A 17,248-nucleotide genomic window follows, 5' to 3' on the forward strand; every position below is an offset into this window, starting at 1 on the left:
GCATAAGGCCCTATTGCAGTGATTGATTCTTCCTGATAGGGGCCGCAGCACTATTCTGGTGTGACCCTTGAGAAATTCATTGACCAATTTTCCGAAGTAGGTCATTAGACCTTTCTTTCTAGACTCTCTTAGTCTGGAAGCTCTGCTGAAACCTGTCTACTAAAGGTGACTTCGATGGTATTTAAAATACCAGTGGCATAACATCTCTTCAGTGCTTTGAAGAGATCTTTTGCAGCAGATTCGCCTAATGCAATACATCATATGATTTTCTGATTGCTGCTTCCATGCACATTGATAGTGTATCCAAAGAAATTCTTGACATCTTAAATCTTATCTCCATTTATCATGATATTGCTTACCGACACTTTGTGAGGATTTTTGGTTTCTTTACATTGTGGTGTAGTCCATATTGAAGACTGTAGTCTTTGATTTTCATCATTAGTGCTTCAAGTCCTCTTTGGTTTCAGCAAGTAAGGTTTGTAATTTGCATAGCACAGATTACTAATGGGCCTTTCTACAATCCTGATGCCACACTCTTCTTCATGTAGTCCAGTTTCTCAAATTATTTGCTCAGCATACAGATTGGATAAGAACAGTGAAAGAATACAACTGTGGCATACACCTTTTCTGATTTTAAACCATTCAGTATTCCCTTGTTCTATTCTAGTCACTGTCTCTTGTTCTATGTACAGGTTTTGCATGAGCACAGTGAAGTCTTTAGTGGTTGGTGTGTAAATTTGAATAATAGTGGTATTAACTGTATTCCTTGTAGGTGTATGGATATTATCCTACCACAGACAGCATTGTATTTCAAGAGTATTAATGATAATACTCAATAATTTCCACATTCTCTTGGCGTGAGCACAAATACGAATCTCTTCCAGTTGGTTGGCCAAATAGCTATCTTGTAAATCTCTTAGCATAGGCTAGTGAGTACTTCCAGCTCTGCATATCTGCATGCATGTTGAAGCATTTCAATCTGTAGTCCATCAATTCCTAGAGACTTTTTCTTTCTTATATCTTCAGTGCAGCTTGGACTTCATCCATCGGTAGTATTGGTTCTTGATTATATGCTATTTTCTGAAATGGTTTAATGTCATTTTTTGGTATAATTCTTTTTGGTACAGCGACTGTATTCCTTCTATCTTTTTAAAAAACATTTTTGTGAATTGAGTGATGGCTTACAGAGCAGGTCATCAGTTTTACACTCAACAAATCATATTCTTGGTTTAATTGCAATGACTGCAATCCCTTCTACATAGTGTCAGTTCTCCCACTTCCTCCCTGTGATTCTTGTTTCCATTCAGCCTTCAATTCCAACCCTCTTGAATTTTGTCCTTAGGTAAACTCTGCCCTTTTGATCTCACTAGTGTTGTTGTCCCCTCTATATACCTATCTACTGCTTGGCTGGAAATGGAGCCACAAGTCCAAAGTAAGTTTAGTTCCAGACCAAGGGCCATAATCTGGAATTTTGATTTTTCTTCCATACTTTTTCACATTCTATGCATGATCTTCTAATGTGATCCCTATCAGAACAGTTGATAGTGGTGGCCAGGCACCATCTAGTTCTTTGGGTCCCAGGGCCATGGAGACCGATGTTCCTGTGTTCCATCAGTCCATTGGACTAACATCTTCAGTTTCCATCACTCTTCTTTCCTCTACGCAGGGAAAAACAGTAGCTGCACCTTAGATGGTTGCTCATGAACTTTTAAGATCCCAGTTGTTACTCACCAAAGTAGGATGTAGAGCATCAGTCTTTGTGGCCTATGTTACACCAATTGACCATGGTGTTCCCTAAGATTACGTTCCAGAGTTCCCAGGTCCAGTAACTCTTTCCCTCAAGATTTGTTAGTGTCTAGGAAGTTTTCATAATTTTGTCCCCTGTATGTTTGATCACATTCATGGATATGTTTGCAACAAATGTGAACACCCATTTATAAATATTCTGTCAAATATTTATATATTTTAGGGTATACTCCCACTCTCCTTCCCAGACCCATTGTGCTTGTGTATCTGTCCATATATATACCCATAGGTTACTGTTATTGCAGGATTGTGGATATAACAGTATTTACTTTGATTCTGTTTAGCTGTTTAGCTCTTGCATGGCTCCCTGTGTCTTCCTCTACCTTTATCACTCTTCTGCAAACCTCCCTCTTGTTGTATATTGCCTTCTTCAACACCCAAGTTAACATCTCTACCCTCTAGTCAGAGAATTACTCTCCCTTCTCTCCCACCGCTGGTAGCCATCCAAGAATGTTTCTTTTAGCAGGAAAAATTTCTTGACTTTTTACGATAGTGGTCTCATATGTATTGTCCTTGTGTGATTGACTGATTTCATTCAATATAATGTCCTCCATTTTGTAGGCTAAGCACTGGACTGTGAACCATAGGTTGGTGGTTCAATCCCATCAGCTGCTCTGCAAGAGAAAGATGAGGCTTTTTGCTCCCATGGAGATGTATAGCCTTGGAAACCCTACACACGATTGCTATGCGTCAGAACGGACTTAGTGGTATTTAATAGCAACAACAATGTGCTCTAGTTTAATCCATGTTGTGAGGTGTTTCAGAGATTCATCAGTATTCTTCAATGTTGAACAGTATTTCATTGTGTGTATGTACTAAAGTTTGTTTAGCCATTCTTCTGTTGACAGACATTTAGCACCATTTTGCTGTTGTGAATAATGCTACAATGAACATGGGTATGCAACTACCTACTTAAGTCATGGCTCTTATTTCTTGAGGATACATACCAAGTAGAACAATTGCTAGATCATACAGTATTTCTATTTCCAGCTTTTTGAAAAAAGTGCTATACCCTTTTCCACAATGGTGGCATCATTTTACTTATCAGCAGAGTAGGAGGATCCCAGTTTCTACACCCTCACCAGCATCTGTTGTTGTCTGATAGGTTTGTTTTTTAACTTTGCTATTAATAATGCTGGAAGGAACTCTGGTAGCATAGTGGTTACGAATAGGACTGGTAACTCTTGGTCAGCAGTTTGAAACTACCAGGAGTTCCATGGGAGAAAAATGAGGCTTTCTGGTCCTTGGAAACCCTATACAGGGTCACTATGAGTTGGGACTGACTTCACGACATATAACCACTACCACCACCATTAATGTTGGAGTAAGATGATACCTTATTTTGATTTGCATCTCTCTAATGGTTAATGATCATGATAGTTTCTTTATATGTTTGTTGGCTGGCTGAATGTCTTTAGTGAAGTATCTATTCTTGTCCTCTGCCTATTTTTAAACTGGATTATTTGTCTTTTTCTTTTGAAGTGTTGAAATTTTCTATAAATTTTAGACAATAGTCCCTTGTCTGATATGTATGTCATCATTAAAAAAAAAAAAGTTTCCCAGTCTGTGTGTTTTCTTTTGACTTTTCTGGTGAAATCTTTTGATGCACACAAGTGTCTTAATTTTTAGGAGGTCCCAGTCATCGATTATGTCTTCTGCTGTTTGTGTTTTTTCAATTATGTTTGATAGTGCATTTATGCCTTATTTCAGAACCCCTAAATTTCTCTCTATTTTTCATTGGTGATCTTTATAGTGATAGGATTTACATATAGATCTTTATGTAAATATTTTAATACACTGTGGATTCAATTTGTTAGCATTTTGTTTAGAATTTTTAGATTTGAATTAGCATACAATTTTCCTTTTTGTTCTATCCTTTGCTCCAATTTGGCTCATTGTTACCCTAGCCTCTTAGAATGTTTCCACAGCCTTTTAGCATTTCCTCATGCCCTAGAGCAGTTCACAGGAGCGCAGTAGTGAATTAGCTTATGTCTCTTCTAGCCATAATCAGTAACTACCTCCAGACAACATTTCTGCCCTGCTGGGTCAGAGACACTGGGTAAGAGAGAATGGGAGAAGATACTGACACGATAACATGATTTAGCTGTGGATGTTAACAGTTCATTGTAATTGCGAAAACTTGAAACTCTTAACTTGAATATCAAATGAACATCTCAGAAGCAGGAGGAGGGATCTCATTACCATGAAAGAAGAAGAGTCAGGAGCGGGGAATGTGTCCTTTGGACCCTGAGATGCAGAGGAGTCACAGCAGCAGAACCAAGAGCCAGAGCATGAGATAGAGCAGTGGACCTCCCAATCCGCAGAGCAACTTGGTAGAATGTGCACATAGAACCAGCTGGGCCTGATACCATTTTTAGGAGGCAAATCTGACTACTTTTAAAATTACTTTTATAGTTGTTTTTCCCATTTAAGTTTCCTACCATTTTTTTTCATTAATTTTGTATGCTTTTTCTAGTTCAGATTTTATTTTGCCTAGATCTTTCAGTTTATTAGTGTAATATTACACGTATGCTCACTTTTCTATTTCTAGTGTATTTTTATATGTACTCTGTTCCATTTTCTTAATAAGATCAGAATTACATTTTTTTGTGTGTCAATTTCATAGGACTTTCCAAAGAACTGTATGGTGGACTCTTTTTGGCTAGTGACTCAGCTTCTTTCCTCCCCTTTCCCGAGTATTCCCTCCTCCCGGGCCAGGGGCACCACTTCTACGTGCTGCCTGTACTCTTCAAGGGAAGCTGCCACACTCTTAGCAAACAGAAGGGTTGCTCTGTAACTTGATCTATGGCATATTCCAGTGCCCTGCCCACCTGACCCAGTCAGGTGCTGACCCAGTCAGGTGCTGACCTAGGTGGTCACACCCAGTGAACATAAGGCATAGTTAGAGGAGCGATTCACATATTCTCTCTATGAATGTGGAGGAGGATATTTTTTGGCTATCGACAATTGATTTTCAACAAGGAAACAGATTTAGGATGATGGTGTCACTACTGAAGGCAAAAAGAAGAAACAGGCCTTTTCAGCCTGTTTGAGTGAAGATTTCTGTTCCTTGGCCACTCTTCAGTGGTACAAATTAACTTCTGGGTTTGGTGACCATAGCTGCTGCTTTTTATTTTCTAAATACTATCCTTTTAGCTTTAGTTTTTCTGCTTTCCTGGAGGAATTATTTTATTCTTTTTCTAGCTTCTTGAGTCATTGTCATAGACTTACTTGTTCTCTAACATTTTCATTTAATTTCACAAATTTTCCTCTGGATCTTACTTTGGCCATATTTTATAAGATTAGATATGCACTGGCCTCACTGGCATTCATCAACTGTATATCATAGTTTGTAATTTCACATTATTTTTCTCATTTATATAGATCTATAAAGAGATAATGTCTTCAAGTCAACTTCAACTCATGTAGAACTTGTGTACAGCAGAGTGAAATGTTGCTGGGTCCCACATCATGTCTGAGTGCATTGTTGCCTCTACTTTGCCAATCTGTCCCACAGAGGATCTTCCTTACCCTCACTGGTCCTCTAGGTCACCACACATAATGTCTTCCTTCAGGAATAGAGTCTTTCTGATGATGTGTCCAAAGCAAGGAAGACAGACCATGTTCTGTTGTGATCTAGAAAGGATGATGTTACTAATTTCATCACCCAAAATTAATTTTGGCGGGGAGAAGAAGATTCTCTTTGATTCTATTAAAAGTTATATCATATGTGGAGAGATGGAGCAGCTGGTGACTCTGGACTCAAGGAAGGAGAGGGGCTGTGTGCTGATGGCCAGGGGCCAGACTTGTGGGGTGGACCCTTTGGTTGTTTGATGATGTATAGAGGGGATGGTAATCATTGCAATGAAATGCAATACAATAGGATGAATGTAAATCTGGTGTTCTCCCATGTAAACTATCACAACATTCACAATAAAAACATAAAAAAAAAGTTATATCATAATACAGATTTAGTTATTTCTGCATGTTGGAATTCGTTGAGGTTTTTTTCTGACCTAAGAGTTAGTCAGTTTTAGTAACTTTCATGTGTGCTTGGAATATAAGTTCATGGTTTGAAACAAAATTCTAGGTATAAATAATTGATTTTTTATTGTGTTATTCGAATCTTCTCCACACCACAGATATTTTATGTCTATATAATCTGTTGATTTCTGAAAAGGTGTCAAATTTTTCCAAAAGAATTAAGAATCTGTCTAATTCATCTTGCAGTTCTGACAATTCTTGCTTTACATGTTACAAAGCTGTGTGGTTAGAAGTGCAAGTTCACACCTGTTATACCATCTTAGTGAGTATACACTATCACTAGCAAATATGACCAATGTAAAATATCTTATTTAATAGTATTTGTTTTTTTTTTCTCAAAGATCTAGACCATAGAGTTCGTTTAAACATATTTTTATTGGTAGTGAATTTTTTTGCTGAAAATTTACTCAGCAAGTTAGGGTCCCATTTGACAATTTCCACATGAATTATTCAATGACATTAGCTACATTTATCAGAATATATCAAAGTTCTCTAGTATTCTATTTGTTCCCTTTCAGTACTCTAGTTTCTCTGCCCACTTATCTTGTCATCTTTGTTTCTGAGTCATTGATGAGGTTTTAGTCTCACACAGATGTTTTGGTTTTATTTTCTTTTATTGTGAATTGAGGGAAGGTTTACAGAACAGGTCATCAGTTTTATGTTCAACAAATCACACACTTTGTTTCATCTCAGTGACTGCAATCTCTCCATGCAGCAATAGCTATCCCACTTCCTTCCTGTGGTTCCGATTTCCATTCCACCCTCCTTCCCACCCCTTCTCAACTTTGTCCTTGGTAAATGTTGCCTTTTTTATCTTGAATGAGTGACCATTCCATGGTGATCATACCTAATTTGTGTTGTTGTCCTCTCTATATACCTATCTACTGCTTGACTGAAAATTGGGTCACCAGGGTGAGTTCCTTTCCAGACATGAAGGGTAGCTGAGAGTCATAGTCTTGGTTCTGCCAGTCTCTTTCTTACCAGTAAGCCCAATCTGTTTTTTCCCCCTAATTTTGAGTTCCACATTTTCTCCTGCAAAGATTTACATTATCAGAAACCCTATACATGGTTGCTATGAGTTGGAACTAACTCAACAGTACTTAACAGCAACAACATCTGGGACCTTCTAATGTGATCCCTTTCAGAGCAGTTGGTAGTGGTAGATGGATACCATCTAGGTCTTTTGGTTTCAGAGTTGTGATGACTGATGGTCATATACACCACTGCTCTGCCATACAGATGATTTTTAAGTAGGATACCAATTACTGCTATCTCATTAAGAGGTGATGTCAGGTGGATCTAGATATAAAGAATGTCACAGGGCAACAGTCTCTGGAAGTCCTCTGTTCTCTACTATACCAGATTGTCTTTTTAAGAATTTCAGTTCTGTTCTGCATTTTTCTCCCATTCTATCTGGAACCATCTTTTGTGACCCTAGTCAGAACAATTAGTGGTGGTAGCCAGGCCCCCTCTAGTTCTCTTGGTATAAAAGTTTCATTCTTAATTCTGTTGTTTTTTGATCGATTAAGATATAATTTTATATTTTGTACTCATTTCATACAGCTTTTCCTCAGATTTATTTTTTTACTTTTTATAGTTTCTTGATTTGAAGATCTAATTCATTTATTTTTATTCTTTATTGCTCAATAATAAGTTTCCCTACGGTTATAAATTTGCCTTTGGACACACCCAAGAATTTTTTAAAAAAGACACATTGTTCTAATTATCAGTATTTTAAAAATAGCTTATAGAGTGCTTTTAATTTTTCTCAAAATAACAAAGTTTATCTTTTAAATTTACAAGTGATTTGATTTATTTTGTTATTGAATAGTGTCATTTCATCACGGTAGAAAATGCAGTCCAAAATATTTAACCTTTTAGGGACATTATTGTGATAACTGTTCTGGTATGGCACTGTAGAATAAGCACTAGACTGCCAAACAAAAGATCGATGACTCAAACCCATTAACCACTCCCTTGGAAACCCTATTTATTGTTGTTGTTTTTAGGTGCCATCAAGTCAGTACTGACTAATAATGACTCTGTGCACAACAGAATGAAATACTGCCCTGTCCTGTGCCAACTTCACAGTCATTGCTACACTTGATCCTATTGCTGCTGCCACTGTGCCAAACCATCTTGCTGGGGATCTTGCTCTTTTTCTTCTACCCTCTAGTTTACCAAGCATGATGTCCTTCTCCAGGGACTGGTTCCTCCTGATAATATGTCTGAAGTATGAGAGACAAAGTCTGGCCATCCTGGTTTCCAAGGTGCACTCTGGCTCTACTACTTCCAACACAGATTTGTTTGTTCTTTGGCAGTCAATGGTACTTTTAATATTCTCCTCCAACACCATAACTCAAATGCATCAATTCTTCTATGGTCTCCCTTATTCACTGTCCAACTTTTACATGCATATGAAGCAATTGAAAATATCATGGCTTGGATCAGATGCGCCTTAGTCCTCAAACTGACATCTTTACTCATGAGCACTTTAAAGAGGTCTTCTGAAGCAGATTTGCCGAATGCAATATTTTTTTTGATTTCTTGACTGTTGCATCATGAGTGTTGATGGCTGATACAAACAAGATGAAGTTTTTGACAGCTTCAATCTTTTCTCCATTTATAAGGGTGTTGTTTATTGTTTCAGTAGTGAGGATTTTTGTTTTGTTAATATTGAGATGCAACTCATACGGAAAGCTGTGGCCTTTGATTTTCATCAGTAAGTATTTTAAGTCCTCTTCACTTTCAGCAAACACAGTTGTGTCATCTGCCTATCACAGGTTGTTAATGCTATGAGATGGAACCGACAAGACAGCAATAACAATAAACACAGCTATTCTTCTGCTCAAAGACAGAACGAGTTGCAAGAGACTCACACTACAAATGAAGTTTCTCGATTTCTTACATACTGATTTTATCTTTGATGATATTTTATTGGTGGACAGAGCTATATGATGTTATATGTTCATTACAATTTTTATAATTTTTTGATACAAAATAATGCTCTTTCACTGTTTAAAGCTTTTACCCTGAGTCACATTTTTAGAGAGATTAACATTGCCATTTCTCTGGTAGCGTAGTGGTTACAAATCGGGCTGTGAATTGCAAGGTCAGCAGTTCAAAACTACCAGCTGTTCTGCGGGAGAAAGATGAGGCTTTCTGCTCCCATAAAGATTTATAGCCTCGGAAACCCTGTACCGGGTCACTATGACTTGGAACCGACTCCATGGCACATAACAACAACAACAACATTGCCATTTCTGCTTTTGTTTGTAGATGCTTAATATTGTTTTGCTCACCAACTGCTTCATGTCCTTTTGCTTTAGGTGTGTCTCTGATAAGTAACATATGAGTAGAATTTCTTTTCTACACAATGTAGTCATCTTTATCTTTGAAAAGTTCTATCCATTCATATGGGTGTTGTTAATTGATATGCTTGATCTAATTCTGTTATCTATTTTGTTTTAATGATTGTTTCCTCAAATTTATTATTTTACTATTTTCTATTAAGACAGAAAAGTAAATATGATCTTTATTTTTGGGGCGTTTCTCTTTTTAATTTGTGGATAGATCATGTAATTTTTTTTCACAAATTAAAAAAAAATTAATGTATGTGTGTATGTGTGTATGAAGCCCTCTTGTGTGTGTGAGAATATATGTACACACATGAGAGGGCTTCAGAAAGTTCATGGACAAATGGAGAGACAATGGGGTTTTTCCAAGACCTTTTTGAAGTTCCTTGTGTGTGTATTAATTTTTTTTTTGTTCTCTCTACCCCTTTTTCTCCTAGAGGGAATATGATTGTAGGGATAGTTATTTCCTTGATTTTTCTACTATAGCATGTATCCCAACAAAGTTTGATTACTTGCCTTTGTACTTCCTGCAGTGTTTACTTTTGTGTCTGCCCTCTTTCACTTAGCCTGTGTTTGTGAGATTCACCGTGTAGCTACACAGATGGTCCATCCCCATGGCTGTTGAGTGTTTCTTGCATCCATCTGCTCTTCAGTGGCTGCCAGCAAGTTTCCTGTTGGAATTTTTCCTCACAAGCTGATGTGAATCTCTTGGATGTCTTTCCTGCTGTACGTGTGCGCGACCATCAGGGAAGGAACTGCCAGGCTGTGAAGTAAGCACATTTTCTGTGTTACTAGATGACTTCCACTTCTCACAGTAACTCTGCTGGTTCATCTCCCTCAGCAGTGGGTGAGCAGCCCCGTTACCCCATATCCTCATCAAATGGGGTGGAGCAAAACTGAACTGTCCCTCTGGACAGTGTGGGAACCATGGGGTCCTTGGGAAGAGGACCTTAGGAAGAGAAGTTGGGTAGAAAGGGGGAAAAGATGCTATTTTTCCTGCTGATTTATGAAGACCAACGCCTATAAGATGCTGTGGGCATCACCGCCCTCTCAGGAAACTGCCTTTCTAAGCTAAATACACACCTGACCTCCCTTTACCCCAGACCCTTTCAGGAAAAAGGAAAACCAGTCCCAACTCAGTACACAGTATAGGATTAGTCATTCCATTTTGGTGTCTCTATTTCTACTTCTCCTGAGGGACTTCATAGAGCTTCACAGATCAGACATAGGTTTGAAACAGGCCATGACATGGTACTGTCATGGGCTGACTCAGAACTGAGTACAGGGTGCCAACAAGGCCAAGGCTGGGCATCTATGTGTCACTGAAGGCTGGGCCCAAGGGACACTGCCGTAGACCAGAGCCAGGTGCCATCACAGGTCCAAGTTGGGCACCAGGAGCATGATCCAGGGAGGTGTCCCACAGCAGCATCACCTAATGGACCTGTCTGGGCCTTGCCATGGTCACAATGCCTACTCAGCATCCTGCTACCCAACCCTGGGACAGAGGTCTACTCCCCACCCTAAATGAACAAACCATGAATTCTAGAATTCTCTCACAGAAGAAATTCTGGCCCTCCCTCCCCCCACATCTCATTTTGAGCACTAGCAAGGACCAGGCACCTGCTTGCAATGTCCAGTGGGCTTGGGTGTAAGGAGGGCTTTTTCACGTCTACCTATTATCCTACCAGACATGGGAACCTTCATGAAGGTATGACTTGGGGACATGGGAGAGAGGCAAGAGGGGTCTGCTGCCTGGGTGTCTATGTCAATGCCCCAAGCCTGAAGTACTTCATCATCCATACCCTGGTAGGCATCTCCTTGCCAGAGTATGTGAAGTGAGGGGGCTCTTCCAACCTGCAAGGTGACCATGAGCACTTGAGCCTAATTAAGAACGAGGGAACAAACTAACATCCATGGAACAGATGGGTTGGTTTGGGAGGCACTTCTTGGGAGAACCAGGATTTGTGATGATGATGATAGTGATGACGTGTGAATGACCATTCAATCTTCGTCAGGCCCATGTTCAGTTAGGTGGATGTTTCCAATATCCCTATTTCACTATAGGAAACTAAGGCACAGAGAGCTCACACAGCTTATCAGTGATGGAATCAGGACTCAGCATCAAATGTCAACGGACTCTGAGGACCCAAAGCAGTTTGGGACCCAAAACAACAGAGGCTCTTTAGACTTCTACCCTAACTGACCACCACAAGTAATCTTGGTGGCAGCCCTGGCTTGGGTCACCTACCAGCTTCCCATTCTGCTGCTTGTCAGACAACATGCTGGGGGTGGGGCTGTGTTCCCCAGTTCAGGGGATTTGTCTTTTCCCATCAATGTGTTGACTTTCCCCACCCACAACAATGCATCACTGAGTCCATGGATGAGTAGACAGCCTCCTACTCTGAATGGACTGCACTGCCCTCAGCCATCTCAGACATTTTAGGGTCATGTCGTAGGATAAACACTGGACTGCTAGCTGCAAGGTTGATGGTTCAAACCCACCAGCCACTCCTTGGAAGCCCTATATAGGGTCACTATGAGTTGGAACCGACTCAGTGACACTTAACAACAACGGAGGCATACTGCTCCCTGGAGCTGACTGACTGTTATGCCTTTCATGGTATGGGCATGGGTGTGGACTATGGCCTTCTAGGACAGAGGTCATGATGCTAAGATGTGTCCTCCCAAGACCACGTGTGAGTGCAAGATGACTTGAGAGTATGGCTTGTAAGTATTGAAGCCACTTAGCTCTGACCCTGGACTGTATGAGACTAGGGATAGGAACTCCTGGTGTGGGGTTGTAGGGTCAGTACTGGACTAACCACAATGTCAGTGGTTCAAACACACCATCGGTTCCTCAGAAACCCTACATAGGGTTGCTATGGGTTGAAACTGACTCTATGGCACTTAACAGGAACAAATAACAAGTAGGAATCGCTGCGGTCTGAGGACAAATCACTTTGAGCCGCGGTCTGGCTGTGTCAGGCTGTGTGGAATGGTGACAATGCTTGATTTGTGACACCCTGAACCTCCAAATAGTCCCTCGTGGCTCCCCCCGACCCTGGTTTAGCTGCCATAGTTGATGCTGGCCCCTGGTGTTGGGATCTCCAGGTTGTATCCTGCAAATCTGATACAAGGTTTTGTGGAAGAAATTGGAGTCAACATTTCACTGAGCGTGAGTTCTGAGGAATGCTCTTGTCAGAGACCTGGGGAACCCACTGGGGAGGGGAATAAAGAGGGACACCCCACCTGCCTCTGAGAACTAAGGGGTGGTGTTCTTTCTGCTGAAGCCTGACTCTGGGAGGTCTCTACTTGTGGAAAAAGGGAAGGAAGGCCTCTGGAGAGCCTCCTCTTTCTCCCCACATGGACCAGGGAGACTATAGTCTGAAACAAAATGGTGTATGAGAAGGGCCTGAGGGTGATTCCCTGGAGAAGAGAGGAAGTGGGACCGTGTCTGCAGTGAGACAGCAAAGCAGAACTCTCCATGGAGGTGGAAATGGAGGTGGTAGGGTCTGTGAGGAGACCTGAGGGTCCCCATGGAAGGCCACTGGTTGAGGTCAAAGGCATCCAGGAATGGAAGTTGTGGCAAGTTGTGGTAAATGTAGCATCTGTACCTGGGATGGTGTCAGGAGCCTAGGGTCCACAGTATGTATGAGCCCAGGAATCAAAGGTTGGTTACCTCTGAGGGATTGCTACACAGCAGGGATGGGTAAATATTTCGTGGAATGCAAATAGGTCACCATAGATTCTTAATCTTACTTTCTTCTTATTCTTGTCCCTCCTTCCCCAAGCACTCTCCAGGTCAGGACAAGCCTTTTGCTCAGTGCCCTGCTTGGTCCCAACGCTGAGCCGGGGAATGAAACCATGACAGCTAGTGGTGGCTTCACCTCTGTGAGGAGGTCCATGGCCAAATGTAGTGCTTTACTGACCAGCCTGAACTCCACAGCAGGCTACAGACGAGAATTCGTTTTCTTTTTCGTTATTCTCGCAGTAGCTTCTTATTTCTTTTCCTGACCTTAAGGAGGTCCAATTATAAAATGCCAGTAGAGGATGGTCCAGTTTAAAATCTCCATCTCAATACATGGTTTAGTGCAAAATGCCTTCCCTTTCACCCACTCCTTCCATGAAAGCTCTCCTGCTGGTAAGGGGTATGGAGGGCATAGACCAGCATCACCACTCCCTTCCTTGGGAGGCACAGAGACAGTGGTCTGCATGAAGTGGGCCTCAGGGTTGTCCATTTCTTCAGGGCACCCTGCTCACTAGCCCTGCAGCTTACCCCAGGCTGAGGGCTCTGCACTGGATGATCCCCACGCCCCATCTATCTGTTTGCTTAAATGCTGGAGATGGCTCACCTTACAACAAGTCCTGAAGAGGCTTCTGGCTCTCATTGTCTGGGGGCTTTCTTTGTTTTGTGTAAATGGCAGGTATCGGCTACCTCTGGATCTTTCAGGGATGGGGGAAAAGTTCCTCTTCACTTGTGCATGTGACAGCGGCTGCTTGTGACAAGGCTGGAAGTGATTTTGTCTTGACAGTCTGGTGTGTGCAGGACTCTGAGGGCTGCCCGATGGTCTACATTAGTCCAGCACAGCCCCCTATCTTCTCTTTCCCCAGTGCCCTGGTTCGGGGTCTGTGGTCAGACCAACGTCACCTGCAGGGTAGTGAAGGGGAAGGTGGTAGAGGAAGGCAAGTGGCCATGGCACGTGAGCATCCTGTTCCTGGGGATGTACATCTGCAGTGGCTCCATCTTCCATGAGCATTGGGTCCTCACAGCTGCGCACTGCTTTCAAAGGTCAGTCAGAGTGGCTATGGGGGAGAGGTGACTGGGGGCTGGCTGGGTGTCGCTGTGCTCTGCCTGTGTCTCTCCAACCACTTCCAGTCATCCTGCTGATGGTTCACCTCCCACCCGTGACCCTACAGATCAAAAAACCACAGCGAATACACTGTGAGGATGGGAGCCCAGCAATTTTCCTCAAACGCCGCTCAACATCCCATCAGTCTCATTGTGATCCATGAGAACTTCACCAATCTTGCGTCCCAGGACATTGCCCTCCTGAGGCTCCAGCATCCCATCTCCTGGTCCCACAACATCCAGCCCATCTGCCTCCCCGATGCACAAAACAAGCCGTCTATTGGTTCCATGTGTTGGATGGTTGGGTCGGAATATGTAGGAAAACAAGGTGAGTGAAAACGGGTGAAGGACCCAAGATACCCATCTCCTCAGAGCACAGCTCCTCCACCCCATCATGGGCTCCGTAGCCCATCCCTTTGTCCACTCATTCACTCAGCCAGCAGACGTTTCTGGAGCATCTACCCATGCCACGCACCGTTGACATGCAGATATGCTTAGTGCTCTAGTGGAAGAGAGATACATGATACATGCCCTGCATGGACCTCAGGTTCCAAAGTCAGGTTAAATCGCATGCCAAGTTCCTGCTCTGCAGCATTTGCAGGACATGACTCCTTGGTCACTACTGAAGCTCCTTGTCTACAGTTTGCACAAAGGCCATGGATTCAGGTAATACTGAGGCACCATGCACACTGGTTACCTTGAGGCATTTATCATTCTTAGAGTGCTGCTGCCCCTGTTGGTGCCACCCTAGAAGCTCCTGTGAGGCCCTGCCTTCCAGTGGGTGCCACATAGTCACTTTGGGATCTACACCTTGTTGGATGGCCATAGAGTAGTGCTTAGATTCTTCATGAAAATTGAAATTGTGAGGAAATCTCTCCTTGTCCCTGTTGGGTGCCTGGATGTCCCCCAACACCCTGGGATACTTTGCTTACTCTCTTTAATGAACTGAGGCTTTTACATAGTCTGTGGGATGGGGCCATTATGAATTGACATTGTAAGAAGTGACCCTGCCTCCCACCTTAGTAAATCAGGCTACTCCAAGATGGAGATGGGTTGACGAATTGCATGGATGCCCAGGCAGTATCTCTCTCTCTCCTCAGGGGTCACATCATCCCCAAAGACCACAGCATCCTCAGGGGTCCAGATGCCCACCCTCAACAATCTTCAGGAGGTAGTAGTCAAGATTGTAAACAAAGACATCTGTAACCAGAAATACCAATTCCTCCTCAAGAAGGGCCAACAGAACTTCATGGGGACAGACATGCTGTGTGGCAACTTAGAACGTGGCATGAAATTTTGTAAGGTGTGGAGTATGTGGATCAGGGCAGGGAGGGCCTTTGTGGGGGCATGCCTTATCAAGTGGCACTAGGACGCCTTACTCCTCTAGACCTGAGGTTCCTACTCAGTAAAATGGTGGTGAAAATATCCTTAACACCATCCACAATGATGGCAGTATTTCTCAGGTCATTTGAACACTTTTGAACACATGCCCAGATCTAGGCCAGGCACTGGAAGAACCAGCATAAATGGCATCATGCTGTAAACATGTGTCTGCCACTGGCATCTTCCATTCAATATTAGATATCTTAGATTTACCCATAATGATACATGCAGCTCCAATTCCTGAAATAACAGTTCTAAATATTCTCTTTTGTGAATACACCATAATTTATCTACTCTTTTACTTATAAACATTGAGGTAGCTTTCCATTTTTTTTTCATACCGCAAACTCTACTGCTTTCAATAGTGTAACACACATCTCAGTGTTCATATGTTCCAGGATTTCTCAACAGTGTATGTTCTGCATGGAACTGCTGGGTCATAGGATGTACATCACTTCATCTGTAATGAAACCAGTTGCTGTCAAGTTGATAGCAAGTTGACACTCATGGGGACTCCCATGTGTGTCAGAGTAGAACTGCTGTGCTTCATACGATTTTAAAAAATAATATTTTACTGTGTTTTTGATGAAAGTTTACACTACACAAATTGTTCAGAGACATTGTTTCCATTTTTCACAATGTGTTAACATTCTCATTAATTCCCTTCTGGATGTTTTGCTTCCAGTGATTTGGTTTCTCTATCTTATTCTTTGATCTTTACTTTACAGTGTTTGTTGATCCTTTTGGCTCATATAGATGATTTTTTGAAAGACATTGAGTACTCATTGATAATATTCTTTATTGTATGAGCCAATCTGTTATTTAGTGGAAAAGTTATTATATACCACTCAAGGGGTAGTTTCTGTTCAAAGTTTATGGCTTATCTAAGGATGGTCAGTGGTGGGAGCCGGGCACCATCTAGTTCTTCTAGTCTTAGGGTGATGCCAAGGTTCGTATAGATTGTATGTCCTGAAAACTAGTTTATTCTTTGAGTCTTTGGTTTTCTTTTTTCTCTTTTTGTTCTTTTCTTTCTCTTCTTGCTCCAGATGAGAAGAGACAAGAGTTGTATCTTAAATGTCTTCTTGCAAGCATTTAAGACCCCAGACACTACTCACCAGACGATGATGTAGAACATAACTTTTGTGAATTGTGTTGTGCCAATTGACCAAGTTGTTCCACGAGACTATGGTCCTAAGGTTTCAAATGCAGAAAATCAATCCCTTATGGTGTTTGTTTATAACTAAGAAGTATCCATAACCATGCCCCCTATGTGCTTTACATACATACACACACATGTACATATGTACACACATATATAGCTCTGGGCAAATTATTGAATAGTACAGAAAGCATCAAAAGAAGATGGAAAGAATACACAGAGTCATTGTACCAAAAGGGAGTGATTGATGTTCAACCATTTCAAGAAGTAGCATGCAACCAAGAGCCAATGATACTGAAGAAAGAAGTCCAAGGTGCATTGAAGGAATTGGCAAAGAACAAGGCACTGGGAATTGGTGGAATAAAAACTGAAATCTTTCAAAAATGTGAGGTGCACTGGAAGTACTCACTCATCTATGTCAAGAAATTTGAAAGAAAAATATCTGGCCAACTGATTGGAAGTGATCCATATTTGTGCCCATTCCAAAGAGAGGTGACTCAACAGAATGCAGATATCATTGGACAATCTCTTTGATATCCCATGCGGGTAAAGTTTTACTAAATGTAATAGAGAAACAGCTGCAAGCATACATTGACAGAGAACTTCCAGAGGTTCAAGCCGGATTCAGAAGAGGCCGTGGAATGAGGGATA

General features: G+C 41.6%; 1 protein-coding gene across 1 annotated transcript in view; it reads left to right on the forward strand.

Annotated features, from left to right (window-relative positions):
* LOC102814474 (serine protease 46-like) overlaps positions 1–17,248 on the forward strand; it is a 31,173-nt gene that overhangs the window by 803 nt on the left and 13,122 nt on the right. Inside the window, exons 2-4 of the mRNA XM_006868844.1 lie at positions 13,818–13,995; positions 14,124–14,360; positions 15,133–15,358. Coding sequence (XP_006868906.1) covers positions 13,818–13,995; positions 14,124–14,360; positions 15,133–15,358 — 641 coding nt within the window. The remainder of the gene's footprint in view (positions 1–13,817; positions 13,996–14,123; positions 14,361–15,132; positions 15,359–17,248) is intronic.

The sequence above is a fragment of the Chrysochloris asiatica genome, unplaced genomic scaffold, assembly GCF_000296735.1.
Source record: "Chrysochloris asiatica unplaced genomic scaffold, ChrAsi1.0 scaffold00124, whole genome shotgun sequence".
NCBI lineage: Eukaryota > Metazoa > Chordata > Mammalia > Afrosoricida > Chrysochloridae > Chrysochloris > Chrysochloris asiatica.